This window comes from Trachemys scripta, chromosome 4, assembly GCF_013100865.1.
Source record: "Trachemys scripta elegans isolate TJP31775 chromosome 4, CAS_Tse_1.0, whole genome shotgun sequence".
Taxonomy (NCBI): Eukaryota; Metazoa; Chordata; order Testudines; family Emydidae; genus Trachemys; species Trachemys scripta.
This window is the reverse complement of record NC_048301.1, coordinates 16,694,921-16,714,761: the sequence shown is the minus strand read 5'-3', so window position 1 is coordinate 16,714,761 and position 19,841 is coordinate 16,694,921. Positions and strand designations below refer to the sequence as shown.

Sequence of the window (19,841 nt, the reverse complement as noted above, 5' to 3'; positions counted from 1 at the left end):
TCTCAGCTGCACCTTGTCCTTGTGGAAAACTGTATAAGGTGGGTTGGAGGTAAGGGTTAGGGTTGACCTGGGGAAACTCCCACCTCTGGAAAATGGAGTGAATGACGTCCAGCCGGATGGACCACTCGTGGCTGTGGAAGGACCTGCTGAGGTCGTCTGCCAGGATGTTCTGGACTGCTGGCAGATATGATACTTCCAGGTGAATGGAGTGGGTTATACAGAATTCCCAGAGCCTGAGAGCCTCCTGACAGAGGGGCTAGGACCAGGTTCCACCCTGCTTGTTGATGTAAAACATTGCAGTGGTGTTGTCCGTCATGACTGCCACGTGCTGGGCTTGCAGATGAGACTGAAAGGCCTGGCATGTAAGTTGTACTGCTCTGGGCTCCTTGATATTGATATGGAGAGAGAGCTCGTCCTGTGATCAGAGGCCCTGCATTCAGAGATCTCCCAGATGTGTGCCCCAACCTAGAGCTGACGTGTCCGTAACTAGAGACAAGGACAGCTGAGGGCTGTTGAAGGGACTTCTTCGCAGACTATTCGAGCATCAAGCCACCACTGGAGTGACTCAGTCACGGTGCCACAGCAGGTGCTAACTGGTCCCAGGCTGTCACGCCCTGGGCAGTATGTCGAAGTGAGCCATGTCTGTAGAGGCCTGAGTCTCAGTCTGGTGTGTCAGACCACGAACCTGCAGGCCGCCATGTGACCGAGGAGACTGAGGCAATTCCTTGCTGTAGTGGTCGGGTACTCTCTCATGCATCGAATGATGCTTGCCATGGCTTTGAATCGGGACTCCGGCAGGCTTGCTCTTGCCTGGACCGGAGTCCAACACTGCTCCAATAAACTCTGTCCTCTGGGTCGGAGACAAGGTGGACTTGTTCATGTTGAGGAGGAGACCCAGTCTCTCCATCGTGGATGTGACCAGACGGACCTGCGACGCCACCTGTTCTCTGGTGCGCCCCCTGAGCAGCCAATCGTTGAGGTAAGGGTATACCTGCACCTGCCTCCTTCAGAGGAAGACTACTACCACTGACATTCACTTGGTGAACACTCGTGGGGCTGTCAACAGGCTGAAGGGTAGGACTGTGAACTGATAATGTTTTTGGTTGATCACAAACCTTAAGAAGCATCTGTGAACTGGGTGAACCGCTATGTGAAACTACGCATCTTTCATGTCAAGGGTGGCGAACCAGTTTCCCAGATCCAGAGAAGAGATAATTGTATTGAGGGAAACCATGCGGAACTTCAGCTTCACCATGAACTTGTTGAGTCCTCGCAGGTCTAGAATGGGTCTGAGAACCCCTTTGGCTTTGAGGATTAGGAAGTAGCGGGAATAGAATCCCTTGCCCCTGAGATCCTGAGGAACCTTCTCCACCACTCTTATGGCAAGGAGCGCCTGCACCTCCTGGATTAGGAGTTGCTTGTGAGAAGGGTCACTGGGAAAGTGGGGTGGGTTGGAGGGAGGGTAGGAGCAGAATTGGAGAGAATATCCCATTTCCACCATGCGAAGAACCCAGCAGTCTGATGTTATTTGGGACCACGCATGGTAGAAGTGGGATAGACTGCTCAAAAAACACAGGGAAGGTTCTGGTGTAGAGACAGGTGCTCCGTCCTCGGATGCACCTTCAAAATGTCTGTTTTGAGCCTGATGAAGGCTTAGTTATTTGGCCCTGTCCAGACGGGGGATGGGAAGGCTTATGCCTGCCATTCCTAACCCTGCGCCTGTAAAAATCCTGCCTCGGACAAGGAGGATACGAATGCTGTTGCTGCCGTTAGGGCTTAAACGGCTTTCATTACCCAAAGATTTCATTGTCATCCTGGAATCTTTGAGGCTATGCAGTCTGGAGTCAGTTTGTTCGGCAAACAGGCCCACTCGTCAAAGGGTAGGTCTTGCAGAATTTGCTGAACCTTGGGCCAGGGAGTGACGGTGTCGCGGGTCTCTACCGAAGTCCTTTCACAGTGCCGCCTCCGCCACTGCCGGCGGGGCACTGCGCACCGAGGAACTCGGCACCGGACCCTGCCGCGCCAATGCAGGTTGCGGTCTAAGTGCCGCCTCCATAAGGAGCTGCTTCAATCTAAAGTCCTGCTCCTTCTTGGTTTGGGGGCAAAAGCCCAAACAAATCATGCACTTTTCGAACTGATGTGCTTCCCCCAGACACTTTAAACAAGCGTCATGAGGGTCGCCTGTTGGTATGGGCTTGTTGCAGGACTTGAACCCCTGGGACTTAAGCATGTAAATCCCTCAAAGAGAGAACACAGTTGGGGTGGAGGGTAACCCCCCAGTCCAACAGCTAACTAACTACTAACTAGAACTACAATAACTAAGAACTAAACAACTACAAAATACCAACAGTTTGAAAGAGAAGCTAGGGAAACGTGGAGAGCTTGCAAAGCAAGATGCCACAGTTTCAACAATCATCACTAGCAGTAAGAAGGAACTGAGAAGACACCGGGTTGGCAGGGTCATATATTGAGCGCCATGAAGGCTTCACTCCAGGGGGCTCCACAGCCAACCCCATGGGTGCTGCTAAGGGAAAAATTTTCCGACAATTGTGCACGTGGCATGCGCACACCTAATTGGAATCGATATGAGCAATCACTCGAAGAAGAATTCTCTATTAAGGTCTAATTTATGCAGTAAATTATGCTAACAAAATCCAAGCTTACTGAACAAAATAAAACTGATAAATAAAAGCACACCAAAATATTCAAATATAACTGGCTACTCACTTAAATTGGCTGTTTCTGGGGCTCCTGATTATGCAGCAATTTCCCTCAGCAGTTAAAGAGGGAATGAACATATACCATTCCAAAGTAAACTACCTTAACCGGGGATTATTTTAACCTTTTCATAATACATAAGGCAGATTCAAAATACCCAAGATACTTTCTAACGCTGCACATTGATTTATCATTCATCATACTTCACCCCAGTAGCTAACCTCTGCAAAATACTGCTTGCACTCTTATATTACCTTCTTCCAAGGGCAAGTTTTGTGGCTTCTTGACCTAGGCTAATAAGTCTTTATTCACAATAGCAACTGAACTGAACTGGGGGGCATAATCTTGACATTTCAGATAACATGATGAACTGTTCAAATAACATTCTTCTAACCAGTTATATTTTCATATGAATTCAATGAAACTTCCATGTAGTGTCTATACATTTTCTACAATTCTCTAATGAACAATTTCAGTTTTAATTGCTTTTGGGTTTGTTTGTTTTTTTGCGAGACAGGGTTTTATTGGGGGCGGGATGGTAAGGCAGAAATATACATGCACACAAAAGGTGGGAGTGGGGGCAGGGGATAGTACATAATCTATACATGAAAGCTGAGCTATTCCACTCTTTTTCCCCCCTAACCCTTCTCTTGATTCCAGGTCTGTGTCCCCCTCCCCTTGCCCTCTTAGTGCTCCTCTCTATTCTCTTGCACACCTCTCCCTAATTAATCATTAAAGCAGTGACAGCTCTGTACGTCCTCTCCTCCTCCTGCAAAGGAATAGCAGCATGGCACCAGCTGAACTGGCTGCTTCTTCCCACCTCCTGGAAGCTGTACAGATGCAGGCTGGTGAGGGGATGCACAGCCTCTGAAGCACATACCTCTTGTGTGCTTGGTGGGGACTGAGCTGAGGTCCCCATTTGGAACAGATTCTTCTCCAATCTGAGCTGCAGCATCAGTGAGGGAAGGAGGAGTTCTACAGCCACCCCTGGCCAGAGGCGCCCCCACACCAGCCCAAGGACGCCCGAGCTCCCCCCCACCCATTGGGCAGGCAGGAAGGCAACACGGCACGAACACCAGCTCCAGCCGCCTGTGCGAGCACCGGTTCCAGCTGCCCAGAGTCCCTGACTGCAGACCGGCCCCCAGTAGCCTCAGCCTGAGGCAAGGGCGCCGAAGTCCTCCCAAAAGTGGGGGGGGGGGCGCCCAAGGTGGAGGCGAAAGCAGCCCCCTGCCCATATCCCAGGTCCCCCACCCAGGGCAGGTGGAGGGATCCAGGCTCCCCACAGCTGCCAGTGCAGCTGTCCCCGACCCAGCTCCAGCTGGGGGGGGGAGGAGGGGAGGGAGCGCCTCGGAGCCGCAGCCCTGCCATGATAAGAGCCGGGCGGGCAGCTCTGGGGAGCCGCAGCAGACCCTCTACCTGCCCGCGGTGGGGGGGGGGGGGCCAAGCAGCCCCTGCCCCATGTCCCCAGGCTCCCCACCCAGCTGCGGATGGCCCATGACTCCTCACAGCTTCCCGTGCAGCTTCTACCGTGGCCAGGTTGCGGCTCCAAGCTCGGGCCTGCCCACCCCCGCCAGAACCAGGTCAGGAAGAGCTCTGCAAGCAGCTATGGGGAGCTGGCATGGAGTTGCAGCCCCTACCCTGACCCCGCCATGCAGCAGCCCGAACCCCGGACCTGTCAGGTGCAGCCTGGCAGCAGGGCAGCACAGCCCTGAGCCCGGACCCCGCTGCATGGGGCAGGGCGGCCCAGCAGCCCCGAGCGTGAACTCCACTGTACTGGGCAGGGCAGGTGGGGCAACCCACACTCCCGGACTCCACAGGCCCAGAGACCTTTAGCATAAAGCTGGGCCCCAGCTGTGTGCTAATTGGGTCGCGGGTTGTGTACCACTGATCTAGACCATCCCTGACAGGTGTTTGTCTAACCTGCTCCTAAAAATCTCCAAAAATGAAGAATCTACAGCCTCCCAAGGCAATTTATTCCAATGCTTAATCACCCTGACAGTTAGGAAGTTTTTCCTAATGTCCAACCTAAACCGCCCCTGCTGCAATTTAAACCCATTGCTTCTTGTCCTAACCTCAATGGTTAAGGAGAACAATTTTTCTAGCTCCTCCTTGTAACAGTTTTCAGGTATATAAAAGATTGTTATGTCCCCTCTCAGTCTTCTTTTCTCCAGACTAAACAAACCCAATGTTTTTAATGTTTCATTCCCTTGAATTACTAATCTATTAATTTTTAAGTCGTTAGAGAGTTTCTTTTGTATGACGTTTATACAAAATGTAAGAGACAGACAAAAAGATGACAAAATAAGACGAAAACAAAATAGAGTTAATATTAGTTCTTTTTTTGTTACAAAGGCCATTGTTTGGGAAAGCTGTTTACACAGGGCCTTATTCAACACCCACTGATGTCAATGGAAAGATTCTCTGACTTCAGTGGGTACTGGATGAGATCCACAGTACAAATGAAAGCACAAATATAAGAAAAATGTATGTAAATGAGCAAACAATTGGTTGTCAGTAACAGGAAGCACAAAAACTTTGCCATGGATTTTTTTTTTTTTTTTAATCTGTACTTTACAGTCACTTCACTAGGGCAGGCACAAGATGGTACTTGCAAAAGTTATTTTTGATTATAAAAGATGTTTACTTTTATGAGGAGGTGCAGCTGCACGTTACCACCTGCTCACACTACACTGTTTGCTAATGTAACTCTACAATGACTGCACATGAATTTACTATATACCAACTAGCATACCAAAGATAATTTGTATGAATTTGGCATACAACTTAAGCCCTGCATTTTCCCTCTACCTCAGTTAGTTTCCATCCTTTCTCACTTTCCATCTTGGCCAATATATTTTGAGACAAGCACAACTTGTGCTAAATGACAACAATGGGAGGACAGGATAATAGCCTACAAATGTATGAAGGCTGTAAATACTAAGGAAGATGAGGAGTTATTTAGGGTGGCACAAAGGGGTGTAAATAGGAGTAATGGAAAATAAATTACAAAGAGAAATTGTATATATAATACCAGAAAAAATGCTTTGAGAATAAAGTCTTTGGTATTTGACTATGACAATCTCCCGGAGAATAGTGGAAGCCCTATTATTTGGGACATGTAAAACTAGAATGAACAAAAGTCTAGAAAATATGTTGCAAGTGAAAATCCTGCCTTGGCAGAGAAATGTACTGGCTGACCTACTAGATCTTCTCCATTTCCCAGCATCTGTTGGGTAGCTATGATACAACACAATTCACTCAGGACTTCAGTGCTCATGAGTTCTGCAGTAAACTCGTCTTTACGGTATAGAACAGCATGATCAGCATTCACAGAATATAGTATCCCCTTCCTTTTACAAATTATAAATGTTTCACTAAAATATACAAACAGGATCTACACAAAGCCTCATCCTGGGTAAATTCATGTTTTCAATTAGTACGCAGGAGCATGTACTTCATTGCTAATGATAAGATATTCAACAAAGAGAATCTGGTTTCCTAAGAAACTTTTAGAATAATTAAAATTGTCAGATCCAAAGCAAAAGAATCAGCCTTGGGCAGGATACTATGATTAATCTCTTGTATAGTAAAAAAAAACAAAACAAAAAAAACAAACAAGATAGAAGCAACTGTAAACACTCAAAAAGAAACCCAACTGAAACGTCCCTCCTAATTAAAGTATTTTTAGAGACAATACAATCTAATGTATTGCTTCGACTGAACCTTATACTGCCTCGTAACTGCATTAATGCAGTACCCTAGTGTGCTCTCTTTGTGATGCAAATTCACTCAAATACTGTGCTTCCCATAAAAAAGTCACACACATATTGCATTGACAATTGCGGCTTGGGGAATAACCCTAAATGTCCTTCAATATCTAAGCATTGCATTTAAGTCTGGTCTATAATAGCAGTTTCTGGGGAGTCTTCTACTGCTGTTGCATCGGTGATAGTGCAAGGTGAGAGATTTCCTCAAACAGCTGAAACAGACACAATCATAAGTTGACATATCACATGCAAAAGCCAAGTAAAAGGACTTTAAGGGGACCTACACCAGAGATTTTTGGAGAAGTAAGGTAATTGGGGTGAGGAGGAGGGGAGATATCCTTCCCATGAAGCTAGAAATTTACATATGGCACCTGCAACCCAAAAGAATCAGCTTTGGGAAGGACTAAAGGCTACAACCAAAACAATAACCTGCTGCTAAATTTAATCTTTTAGTTCATTCTGGATATACGACAAAGAAAATTTGAATCCCCATCACAATGGAGTTGGGATTTTCCAGAGGGATTTTTTTTTTTTTTAAATAAAAACCCAGCTGATCATTTGTAATAATTAAATGAATCTGGCAGCTCCCAAGGCCATCAAAGACCTCTATTTTTCCACAGAACTGGTACAACACAGGCAATCACAGATTAAGCTGCCATACATTTCTTTGCCCACAAACCTCAAGCCCGACTTGGAGGAACATATCTGGGAGTGACAGATTAGTTCCATCTTTAAATTCATTCAGTCCTTGGACCCTCCATTAAAATGGCGAATGACGGTGCCACCTGAGGTTTTCATTATACGGACATGTTCACTGGGAACTGGACTGAAACCACCAACTTGTTTTTCAGAGGTCATTGAACAACCATCAGACAGCAACAATTTTCAGCTACTATTGACCTCTGTTAGAGCTGAACCATTGATGTTGAGGTGAAATGATGCATATCCCAATCGTGTGAGCCAGCTATTCCTCCCACCATTAATTTTAATTAAACAATCAGTTTTTTCTGCATCATTTAGCTTGTGCATAATATAGGAAAATAAATAATGCTACTGATCAGCTGCAGTTCTGTGACATGAGCAGTAACATGCTATGAGGTTGATTTTGTGTGCTCCTTCAGTCTAGATGTGGAGAAGGGTAGCATCATCTATCTTGAATAACTCAAATTGTTAGAAGAGCTAAATTCAGACACAGTCCATTTAGTTGGATCTTCTCATTGAATCTTCTGACTAAACAGATTCAAAGACAGATAAGCTTTATGGAACAGAAAATGTACTGTAATATAGAAAAGAATGAGGTTCTCACCAAATATGTTCAGATCTGAGATTCATGAAGGGGGAAAAAAAGGTCCACAGAGTTTCAGCTTACATATAAAAAGGCAAACACACCTCCTTGAGTCATTGGCTGTGTGGAGTAGCCTTCTGTGACTCATGCAAAATTGAAATTTTCAATTGATCAATGCAGCTAATGCTGTCCATTCCAGTGCCATGCTATAAAAAGGTTTCAGGGATCAGAGAAAAAGGAATGGAACATGCCAAACAAGATATTAACAAAAACACATATCAAGGGGGGGAAAAGCATATGCTATTTTGTATGTCAAGTATCTTGAACATTTGCAACTTTACAAACCACTGAAGAATGAATTAAATATAACAGACTGATTCTTGACTAAGAGCAAAAGGAGACAGCCTCCTTGTTTGACTCCAATAAAGTATTTCCTGAAGAATGTTGCATCTCTTTTGAACTAAAAAAAAAGTTACCTAGAACACGGGTACTTAAGATTTTAATTTCCAATTATACTTATAAAGAAAAAAATCCACTTGTTACACATTGCTAATTGGAAGTATCAAGTAAAACAACAATGACTGCAATGTTTGAAATATCCATATCAACTATCATAACAAGGTAAATCTATTTTACTAAGTTTAAGGGATATAAATCCTGAACCTTTCTGAGCAACTTCTGGTACTGGCCAGTGTCAAATACAAAATATTTGACCAGTTGAACCACTGGTCTGATCAAGATGGTCAATTCCTAGGTCTTTACACTCCTATAACAATTACATTTCATAGAATTCCTATGTCAGCAACCATGCAGGTAACTGGAAATTAAACAGTGAAACCACAACAGTGTTCAGATGTCTGACTTTTCTATTTTAAATTTCAGCTTACATTAATCTTGTACTTACTGTGGTCTCGATCCTTAGTGGATATACAGTCTTGTATAGATTCTGTTATCCCAAGGCTGGCAGCAGTGGGGAGTGGGCCAAGCAGAGATTCTAATGCAGGTGGCCATACAGGAGTTTCATTTCCATTTTTGCATTCTCTCCCTTCATTTTTCTTTAATCTATCTTTATCGAGAAGTTCATTATAAAAGTCCTTGTTTAAATGATTAGCAGCTGCTTCCAGTTCTTCATCTTCTGCCTCCTCCTCTCCAAATACACTAGCCGTATTATCTTCTATAGATTCTGTAATGGTGGGGGGGGAAAAAAATCAAATAACTTCATACCATCTGTTATAGAAACTAAATAAATGAAAAGCAGCTCACTTAAAAGAATAAAAACCATTAGAGAACAATCTGCAGAAGAACAGAGTATTTCAGTACATTGTATAAATATATACAATTTCCAGATGTGCTTTAAAATCATTGCCTTAGCTTTTAAAATGTCTTCTGAAAATAGCAATAATTTAAAATTGCTTGTTTTGTGTTATCAAAATACTGCAAGTAAGTAGTTCTAGTAATATGAGCTAAATACTTGTAATGATAATTAAGACTAATATTCAACCTATAAACAGTACTGTGAATACCTTCAGTGTGGGAACAGAGAGGCACAAAGGTACATGCCCAATGGTTTGGGGTAATTTTCATGTTAACCAGGAAGTACCAACACCACCTCTGCTAAATTGCACTTGGAAGTAATTTGTTACAGCCCTTCATGCCATTACAATAGTTGTATTTTTTAAAAATGTATACAATTTTGGTGAATTCCAGTACTACTCAAGTTGATGTCTGATATTTGAAGCATGGTATTTTGTGGGCTGGCACTATGCATTCCATTCCTCAGAGAATTCCAGTGTAAGTCAAGACTTAAATGTTTTGTTGCACTCAACATTTCACTGCATAATGTATGTAGCTGCATACATATAAATAATACACAACAAAGAAATGGAGCCGTATATAGCATAATAAAAGATCATACAAAATAACGTGAGTAGGATTTGACCCCCATTGCTACTTTTAAAATATTCATGATCTTTTATAGACTTACCATCTTTAGTCAAATTGGCAAATACTCCTTTTGCCTTTGGCCTACTATTTTCTAATTCATTCTCTATTTCATCTTGGTAAATTGATATTTCACCTGTGGCAATTAAATAAAAATAAGGCTCAGAAATCATGAATGTTATTTGGTGTAACCAAGTGATATAGTGTATTGAATGGGACTTGTACCTTCAACATCTTCAAGCTTTTTTGACAGCGCTTTCTCAAGCTGAAAAGAAAAAATGAGTAACAGAATGAAATATGAATATGCTACAATTAAATATTTTTAATATTGGTTCCTCTATTTAGAGACTTAAATACACATGGTACTATAGAAAGATGGCAATGCACATTTCTTCCCTAAAGAGTTTGTGATCTAGGACAGACGAGACAGACAAAAGACAAGTATCAAAATACCGTTTGAAATAAAGTACTGATTAAACCTGACAGAGAGGAACTTTCACATCGGCTCACCTAAAATGAGGCCTCGACTCTCCCCTCTATCCCCTCAGACATAGTGGAGAATAGCAGCTGCAGTTGTAGCTCCCTGATTCTTGGCCACCCAGCCCCAGGAGAAGTTGGAGAAGCCAACTAGAGTATTACTTCTATGTGAGTAAACACATAGAAGTAATACTCTAACTTCCATCACCATCATAAAGTCCATAATGAAGTTAACCTTAGCAGAAGATCAGCTATAGGGGAGCTCAATTGCATTGGAAGAGATTTCCCCTAAACAAGGAGAATTCTCCTGGGGGAATCTGTGGCCATAAGCAGCTCGAAGTGAATATGGTGGACCAAAAAAATCCAGCCTACGAGAAACAATCCAATTTTAACAGTCATTCTAGTATTTCTTGAACTAGTATTTCAGATACCTGTGTTTAAACAGGAGCGCTCTCTCCCTCACAGTCCAGCTTGTTTCTCTTATGAAAATACTTCCGAATTCTAACATTGTGGTCCAGAACATCGCATGTTAAAACAGGATGCGGTCATGTTTTGTACAAACTGTATTTTAACACTAAATATAGTATTTTATACTAACTGATTCTGCGGTTAAGTAATAATCCTGTGTTTGTAACAGTATATTAATTTCACTCCAACAGACTAAGTCATAAATTCAAGATTAGGCAAAAAGATGTGCTAAGAAGCAAGCCCCATTTCAACTAACTCAGATCTGTGTAAACCTGAAGTAACTTAATTGTCTACACTCACGTAAGTGAAGAGAATTTGACCCTCTCTTTCTTGTTTATTGCAAATTACCTAGTTACATGTATGCTCTATCTGATGGTGGCAACAAATACTAAAATATTTTATAATAGAGGGCAAAACCTGTTTTGGGTGATTCTCAGAGGTACACAACACGCACAGCATAAACGGGAGCTGTGAGTACTCAAGAACTTTGAAGAATGTAGTGTTCAGATTATAAATTTATTTCATTCAAACGTTATAAATTAAAAATAAATGAAAACCAAAAAATCCCAATGATTTCAAAACTTTGGAGCGCTCGCTTTCAACTGTCGACCTTATTAACATTAGCTGTCAACTGTATTCTAGCATCTCCATATATAATTGATATTTTTAAAAATCATGAAGAACAGACAACATACTCCTTTATGTAACTATACTAATAAAAACAATCTGGTATTTAGGATTACGAACTGCCTATTTCTCAAAAAGACATGCTCTATTTCATGGCAATGTTTATCTGTTGACAGACTTTTAGTGGGACCTCCTCTTGGTCTCCACATGTGAGTAAACACATCCCTCCCCTGAACATGCACACTATTTCAAAGCTAACAATAGTGCACACAAGTAACAGAATCTGCACACACAAAGCCCACATGGCTGCAAAAGTTAGAACCTACCACCACTGCATGCAGAAGCTATGGCAGAAAACAACCACCCACAGATGTGCATGGGCAAGAACATAAGTGAAGACTGAGGTCTAAAAATATGACCCACAATGTCTACCAGGCTTCTGAGTAAAATCTTCAGAGGACATCATAACATTACCAATATTAAGGATGTTCACTTTCAACAACAAATAACTTGAAAGCACATTTAGGACTGTTACAGAATATTTTCATATAAAATAATTGTCAAGCCAGTGTTCCTCAAATGAATTAAGCCACACATAAAACCAGTCTTTCAAGTACCGCATGCTGTATCACAAAACAAATGTTATGCAATCTGATTACTGTTAACACCAGTATTTATTTTTGTATAATAACAAGTTAGACACAACATTTTAAGTAATGCCACATTTCCTAACCAAGGGTGTCTCCAGCAAGAACAACATTTGCAAGATTTTTTTGATCCAATTAACAAGCAACTACTTTTCCAGCTGTGACCTTTGCTAAGCAGGATAGAAAAGTGAATGTAGCACATATGAGAGGAGCAAAAATATCAGGCAGCTCCTCAAGGTTCACATGCAACAAAATCAGCTTAGCTGGTCATATGAGAGGCCCCAATTTCATAAGGAAAAAGAGTCTTGACGCTTGTATGAGGTGCCGAGCATAGTGGAAAGACTCATGCAGAGCAGGGAAACAGTTAGCAACTACAAAAAGGTAGTTAAGAGAGAACCATGCTCAGAATGGAGATCTGGCACCCAATGGGCACAGCATCACCTTCCCAAAGGGAATGAAGACTGGTCCTGGGGTACTGAATCCTGAATCCACAATATAAAAATTAGGTGCTCAGCAGTAAATGCCTTGCGAAAATAAGTACTTTTACTAAGAACAGGAGTACAGCTGTTGCCATGCTACTTGATCACCAACTTCCCTGGATTTGTACTGGGCTAAGCAGTGACTTTGCCCTTTTCCCTGTTCTTGCAGTGGTTGGCTAAGACTGCAGATTTGGTTTTGGGCCCTCAACAGGAGACTTTTACGGCTACTATTGACAGGAATCTGAATGAGTCTGATTCTCTGGAGGAGTTAGTGAAAATGGCGAGGAAGAAATCTCACTGCACCTTTTAACATGTGGCTGATTTTAATGTGTGGCTATCTCCCAGCCAGTACAGGAAAAAAATATAATTTTGTCTGTGGACACTACCACCTATGCCTCCCAGCCTCCCCATGAGAATATGGTGGTAGAAACAGCAATAGCTAAGGCTAAATTGGTCAGTCATGGCATGGCACACTATCAAGTCCAAAGTTAAAAAGACAGAACCCATAAGCAGCTCCAAAAACAAAGTATTGATAGAATTTACCTCCTGTATCTTTAATTTTCTTTGACCAGCAGTAAATGAAGGAGGATCGCACTCCTCTTCCAAGTCAATCTTCATAAATTCATCTATCGTTAGCTGACTTGTTGGTGTATCTTCAAATTCTGTAAGCCTAACATATATACATAAAATTAAAATACATAATATTTTATTGTAGTATCTTTTAGAACATTCTTTTTTAAACAAGCAGTTTTACAAAAGTTGACAAACTGCTAAATTAAGGAATAAGCATGTCATCCTGAGAGACTGCGGCTCAAACAAATAAATAGATAATATAAATAAAATAATAATCATAATAATAATACCCAGCTCTTATACAGCACTTTTCAAATGAGATAAACATAATTATCCCCATTCTACAGATAGTGAAACTGAGGCACAGTAAGTTTTTTTGTCAACAAGAGACTCTGGACCTAAGTTCCCTCTAAGCTGCGTGACAGCGCAGCAGGCTATCAAGGGCCACACAGGTGGGGAGAGGCACCTCTCCCCCAGCCCCAGCTCCGGCTCCGGAACTGCCCCTACAGGAAGAGACACCTCTTACCTGGTCGCGGGCTGCTGTGACAAGAGAGGGCTGGGGGGAATCCTCTCTCCCCGCTGCAGCCCTGGGACAACCTGCGCCACAAACCCCTCATTCCCGGCCCCACCCCAGAGCCCGTATCCCCCACACTCCAACTCTGTCCCAGTCCTGAGCACCCTCCTGCACCCTGAACCCTTCATCCCCGGCCCCACCCCAGAGCCTTCACCCCTAGCTGGAGCCCTCACTCCCGCACCCCGAACCCCACATCCCCAGCCCCACCCCAGAGCCCACACCCCCAACCAGAGCCCTCATCCCCCCACACCTCAACCCTCTGCCACAGCCCTAAGCCCCCTCCGACACTCCGAACCCCTCAGCCCCACCTCTACCACACATCACCTCCATATTAGTGCACATAACAAAATTCATTCCGCACATGGACGTAAAAAATTTGAGGGAACATTGCTCTGGACTGGAACAGCACAATCACTCTAGGTGATAAACTGGAAAAACCACATGGAGAAATAAATGTCTACTTTCTAGCTGACTTAAATCAGGGTCATCAATCCTAACAAACAAAAATTCACCAAATTTCCAAACTAAAATATGTATTTATCATTATACCATAGGAAAAAGTTTTAAATTATTCTTAGTGTATTAACATTAATTTACACAAAGCAGGTCTACAAATAATAATTTCAACAGTTTTGAAACAACCCATCTTCCCAAACAGAAGACAATGGACTGCAATGGAGAAAAAAGGGTCATTTGTGCATTGAATACATGACATATATGAATACTTGTAAATATATACAGTAAACAGTAATAATATAATTAGCACTTGTTCAGTGGTTGCATTTTAAAAGTTACTATGTTAAGAATACAGAATCTCTCTGAAATCTTTCAAAAGAAAAGAAAATTAAGTAGGACCTATTTGTTGCATTTTCATCCATCAATCTCAACATTTGGTGGTTAAGTACTACTACATCCATTCTGCAAATGGAGAAAATGAGACAAAGCAGTAAAGTGTAAAGGTGGTGGGAGAGTTCCATTGGAATGATTTTTTTTTTTGGACAGAACATGTCCTTTCCACAAAATTGAAATTGTCCATGGGACTCCTGATGGCCCCCCCAGGACCGCTGCCCCAAACACACATACACCCCCGCTCCCTGTACCCTGACCGCCCTTGACTGCCCCTGCCACCCCATCCAACCCCTCCTCTCATTCCTGACGGCCCCCCCGGGAATCCCTGCCACATCCAACCACCCCTTCTCCCTGTCCCCTGACTGCCCCCCACTGCCCCATCCAATCCCCCCCTTCCTGACTGCCCCCCGGGGACCCCTGCACCATCCAACCACCCCTTCTCCCTGTCCCCTGACTACCTCCGGAACCTCTGCCCGACTGCCCCCCCACTGCCCCATCCAAACCCCAATCCTTCCTGACTGCCCCCCCCGGCACCCTCACCCCTATTCAACCCCCCTGTTCTCCACCCTCTGACCACCCTGACACCTATCTACACCCCCACCCCGAACTTTCCAGCCCTCTATCCTCCTCCTTCCCCCTTACCGCGCTGCCTGGAGCACCGGTGGCTGGTGGCGCGGCTGGAGCCAGCCACGCCGTCACCACCCTGCAGCACAGAGACCGGGTCAGGCCGGGCTTTGCAGCTGCACTGCCCCAGGAGCTCACAGTCCCACCACCCAGAGCATTGCGCCAGCGGTGGAGCGAGCTGAGGCTGCGGGGGAGGGGGAACAGCAGGGGAGAAGGCCGGGGGTAGCCTCCTGGGCCAGGAGCTCAGGAGCCGGGCAGGAGGGTCCCGCGGGCCCCATAGTTTGCCCACCTCTGTTCTAGGTACTGTACAAAGAATAAGAGAGAGTCCCTGTGCCAAAGAGCTAACAATCTAAGTAGGAAAGAGGCAAAGGGTGGTAAAAAGGAAGTATTATTACCCCCATTTGACAGATGGGGAACAGGCAGAGAGAAATTAAATGCCTTGCCCAGGACCACAGATGGTAGCACGGAAACTGATCCCATACCTCCCAAGTCTTAGTCCAGTGCCTTAACCACTAGGCCAGCCATCCTCTTGTAGGTAACACTTCTACATGACCCTTTCTATCACAGCCTGAACAGTGTTCATAAATTCATATACTAAATACTTATTGTATTAGTGTTCAGACGCCACAATCAGGACCAGACCCCCTACTGAACGAAGTACTGTGCAAAACACAGATACACCTGGTTCCTGCCCCAAATTTGGCTACTGCCTGAGGCCTCAATCTTGCAAGCAGTTCCACATGGGTGCACCCTGAACCTGTATGGATCTTGCAGCATCAGGTCCTCGGAGAATGTGTAGTGTGAGAGAGAGAGTGTTATTATATATCACACACATATGCATGTGCACATAAACTACATTTTAGCTATACATAAATAACTACTTTCCTTAACGACCTGCCTGAAATATCTAGCCATTATACATTGTTTAAATTATGTACAAGATATCAGCCTTTCATCAAATTTGTCGGTGTTTGAAATATGCCATCAAGACGACAAATTGCTAAACACGACATTAGTTTTGCAGTTAAGAAATACTGATGCAACTTTAACTGTTGCATGTTAAATTTTATTATGACAGAATTTCATACACCCTTGAAATTATTTCCTCGATGAAATTCTACATAAAACTCTCTCTCACTTTCATTTTGTACTTTTTATCTAAAGAAAAATTAAATCAGAGTGGCCAGTTTTAAGCTATGTGTAAAGGGAAAATAAGTAGATGTACAAATTAAGATATTATTTGGCTTGACACCAAGTCAAAAAAGGCATTAAAAACTGAAATTTGGCAGACAACTATTTTCTATTTATAGCAGAAGTGGTAGCAACCACTAGAGTTAAGGCTGAAATGCAACTTCCAATATAACCCTCTCCCCTCCCCCTTTTAACGGTTTCTGACAAACTCTCTCAAAACAAATTCCTTTGGGGCCAAAATTTTCCAGAGTTTGGTCTGTGCCAAGAGGCATCCCCCACATACACTTTCTTTTCCCCTGTAAAAGATACAGCAAAGTCTGTTCCACTGTTTTTGTTCAAACCATATATGTACAAAAATATACTTTTCCTGTGTGTTCAGTTGAGAAACGTGCACACAGCTCAACAACAGTGGAATTATTACTGAGACTTGGTTTGGTTTGTGGATCTTACTGGAGTCTAAGAAACAAGGCAAGTTTGAAGGAAACTAGGGCAGCCATCATGCAGCTATGAGCACTGACATTTTTTCACCCATGCACACCTTCCACAGGGGATTTCTTAGCCCAACCTACAGCTAGGAAGGATGGGGATGCCCAAGTGCTGCTGACTTAGCAATTCAGTTTTTCTACTCACTCACTGAAAACCAAATTGTCAAGGGCTTTTAAAGTACAGAGTACAAATACTTTTGAGAGTTCCAGGAAACGTAAAGTCTGAGAGGGATAGAGTGTACAGGGTAGGAAAGGCCATGAGACTCCTCTCACCTACTTCCCAGAGCAACAAATAATAAAGAACAGTTTTTAAACAATTTTGACTTTATTTCCTTTCATACATATAGGGGGCAGGTAACTTCAAGAGAAACAAAAAACTGTCAACGCCCTGTTGTCTGGCTGTGCGAAATTGGCCGCCAGGCAGGTTGCCTCAACCTCCCACCCCGCCATAAACGTCTCCCCCTTACTCTCACAGATATTGTGGAGCACACAACAAGCAGCAATTACAATTGGAATATTGGTTGTGCTGAGATCTAACCGAGTAAGTAAACTGCGCCAGCGTGCTTTCAAACGTCCAAAAGCACATTCTACCACCATTCTGCACTTGCTCAGCCTATTGTTGAACTGCTCCTTACTACTGTCCAGGGTGCCTGTGTACGGCTTCATGAGCCATGGCATTAAGACGTAGGCTGGGTCCCCAAGGGTAACTATAGGCATTTCAGCATCCCCAACAGTAATTTTCTGGTCTGGGAAGTAAGTCCCTTCCTGCAGCTGTACAAACAGACCAGAGTTCCTGAAGATGCGAGCGTCATGCACCTTTCCCAGCTGATGTCGGTGAAACATCCTTTGTGATCCACCAGTGGTTGCAGCACCATGGAAAAGTACCCCTTGCGGTTTATGTACTGGCCACCCCGGTGTGCCAGGGCCAAGATAGGGATATGCGTTCCGTCTACCGCCCCGCCGCACTTAGGAAACCCCAGCTCATTAAAGCCATCCACAATGGTCTGCACATTTCCCAAAGTCATTACCCTTGATAGCAGGTGGTCAATGATTGCGTGGACTACTTGCAGCACAGCAGCCCCTACAGTAGATTTGCCCACTCCAAACTGATTCCCGACTGACCGGTAGCTGTCAAGCGTTGCAAGCTTCCACAGTGCTATGGCCACTCGCTTCTCAACTGTGAGGGCTGCTCTCATTTTGGCATCTTTGCGCACGGACAGCAAGTCACAAAGTTCCATGAAAGTGGCCCTATGCATACGAAAGTTTCGCAGCCACTGGAAATCATCCCAGACCTGCAACACTATGTGGTCCCAACAGTCTATGCTTGTTTCCCGGGCCCAGAATCGGCATTCCACGGCATGAATCTGGCCCAATGCCACCATGATCTCCCAATCGCCACATGCCGTGCTTCTAGGAACATCTGTGTCCATGTCCTCATCAGTAGAGTAAAAGCACTGTCGTTGCTTCCTTGCCCGGTTTTGCAGGTACTGCTGGATAATGCGCGAGGTATTTACAATGGTCAAAACTGCAACGGAGATCTGAGCCTGCTCCATGCTTGCCACGCTATGGCGCCTGCACGGGTAATCCTGGAAAAAGGGCGTGAAACGTAGGAGAGCTGTTCGGTTCAAGATGGCCAATAAAAGACAGTAAATGGTTGTCTTCTGTAGCTTTCACAGAGTCGGGAAGCTCGCTAGAGCTACAAAAGCAGGAGAGCAGAGTTTGCGGCGGAAGCTGTGTGGCTCAGTTCACGGTAGCCGAAAAACGGTGGGGAATTGTTGCCTTCTCTAGTTTGCACGCGAGCCCAGGACAGACAACATGGAAAAATTAGAGAGCAATGCAAGAGCGGGAGAGCAGAGTTTGTGGCGGAAGCTGTGCTGCTCGGTTCATGGTAGCCGAAAACAGGCAGGAAATGGTTAGATAAAAGAGTAGGTAGAAAGACGAGAGGACATGCGAGGTGAATTCCTAGTACCAGGAGACAGCCGGTGCACCGTACTGCACCGTCTGCTAGCAGTATGGCATCTGCTGTAGCTTTCACAGAGGGTGGAGCGAGTGACGGCACACATCCAGAAACACCCACCAGAATGTTTTTGCCTCATCACGCACTGGAAGCTTAACTCACAATTCCAATGGGCAGCGGGGACTGCGGGAAAGCTTCCCACAGTGCACCGCTCCGACATTCGATGCTAGCCTCGGTACTGTGGACGCACTCCGCCGAATTCACGCGCTTTAGTGGGGACACACAACACCGAATGTATAAAATCGCTTCCGAAAATTCGAATAGAATAAGTTCAAATTAATTTCGTACTGTAGACGTACCCTTAGTTAATTGATTTGCCTTTTAGTAAAGTCTCAGAATATTTATATATGTTCCCCATCATTTATTGTCTGACCTTTCTTTGGAATTGACGACCCATAGTATTGTATTCATTAGCATGAGGCAAGTTCAGACTTCATGTTGGCACAGAGGTGATACGATAGATTGGGTTGACATGGTTACACGGTGTTTGCTAAATAAATAAGTCTATTTTTACATTATTTTTTTTTAAATGCACACACACTATATGCATCGATATCATACATACACCCCACTTTGTAGAGGCACTGAATACAGATATATCAGAGAAATGGTTACACACTTTACACGCTACTACTTATGTTATAAACCAATATACTATATTTTATTATTATTATTATTATTATTATTATAGAAGATAATTGTCTAATATTTCACAGGCTTGAGACTATGATAAGTGTATTTTTTAAAATATATATTTGTGAATACATCATTAGTAAGTATTAAAGAATTAGCACCTTGAAAAGGTATATGCCTGTACATGTGCTTATACTGAGCTGTTAAACAAACTTTAAAGCCCTGCAAACACTTACACTGGTGCTTAACTTAATACACATAGTAATCCCATTGACTTTACAAGTTATCCTTTGGATTCTTGGCATTTCAATTTAAAGGCGCCAACAAACTTTATTTTAAAAAGGAATTTGTTACTTCAAGAACTGAAATATTTCTAGTACTTCATAAAACACTAGTAGCTGAAAGCCGTGCCACGGCACAAGTGTATTTCATAAAATCAAAGTGTCTCAGAACTTAAAAATTAAACAGACTGCAAACCCCAATGAT

General features: G+C 43.6%; 1 protein-coding gene across 2 annotated transcripts in view; it reads right to left on the bottom strand.

The window, feature by feature from the left end:
* Window positions 1-19,841, bottom strand: part of BRF1 (BRF1 RNA polymerase III transcription initiation factor subunit) — a 230,182-nt gene that overhangs the window by 98,586 nt on the left and 111,755 nt on the right. For both annotated transcript variants that reach the window (XR_004645421.1, XM_034767834.1), the window contains exons 8-11: window positions 12,953-13,079; window positions 9,937-9,976; window positions 9,755-9,847; window positions 8,675-8,953 (exon numbers count right to left, since the gene is read on the bottom strand). Coding sequence is in view for 1 of the 2 variants with exons in the window: in XM_034767834.1 (XP_034623725.1) it covers window positions 8,675-8,953; window positions 9,755-9,847; window positions 9,937-9,976; window positions 12,953-13,079 (539 nt within the window). In the remaining variant the exon portion in view is untranslated. The remainder of the gene's footprint in view (window positions 1-8,674; window positions 8,954-9,754; window positions 9,848-9,936; window positions 9,977-12,952; window positions 13,080-19,841) is intronic.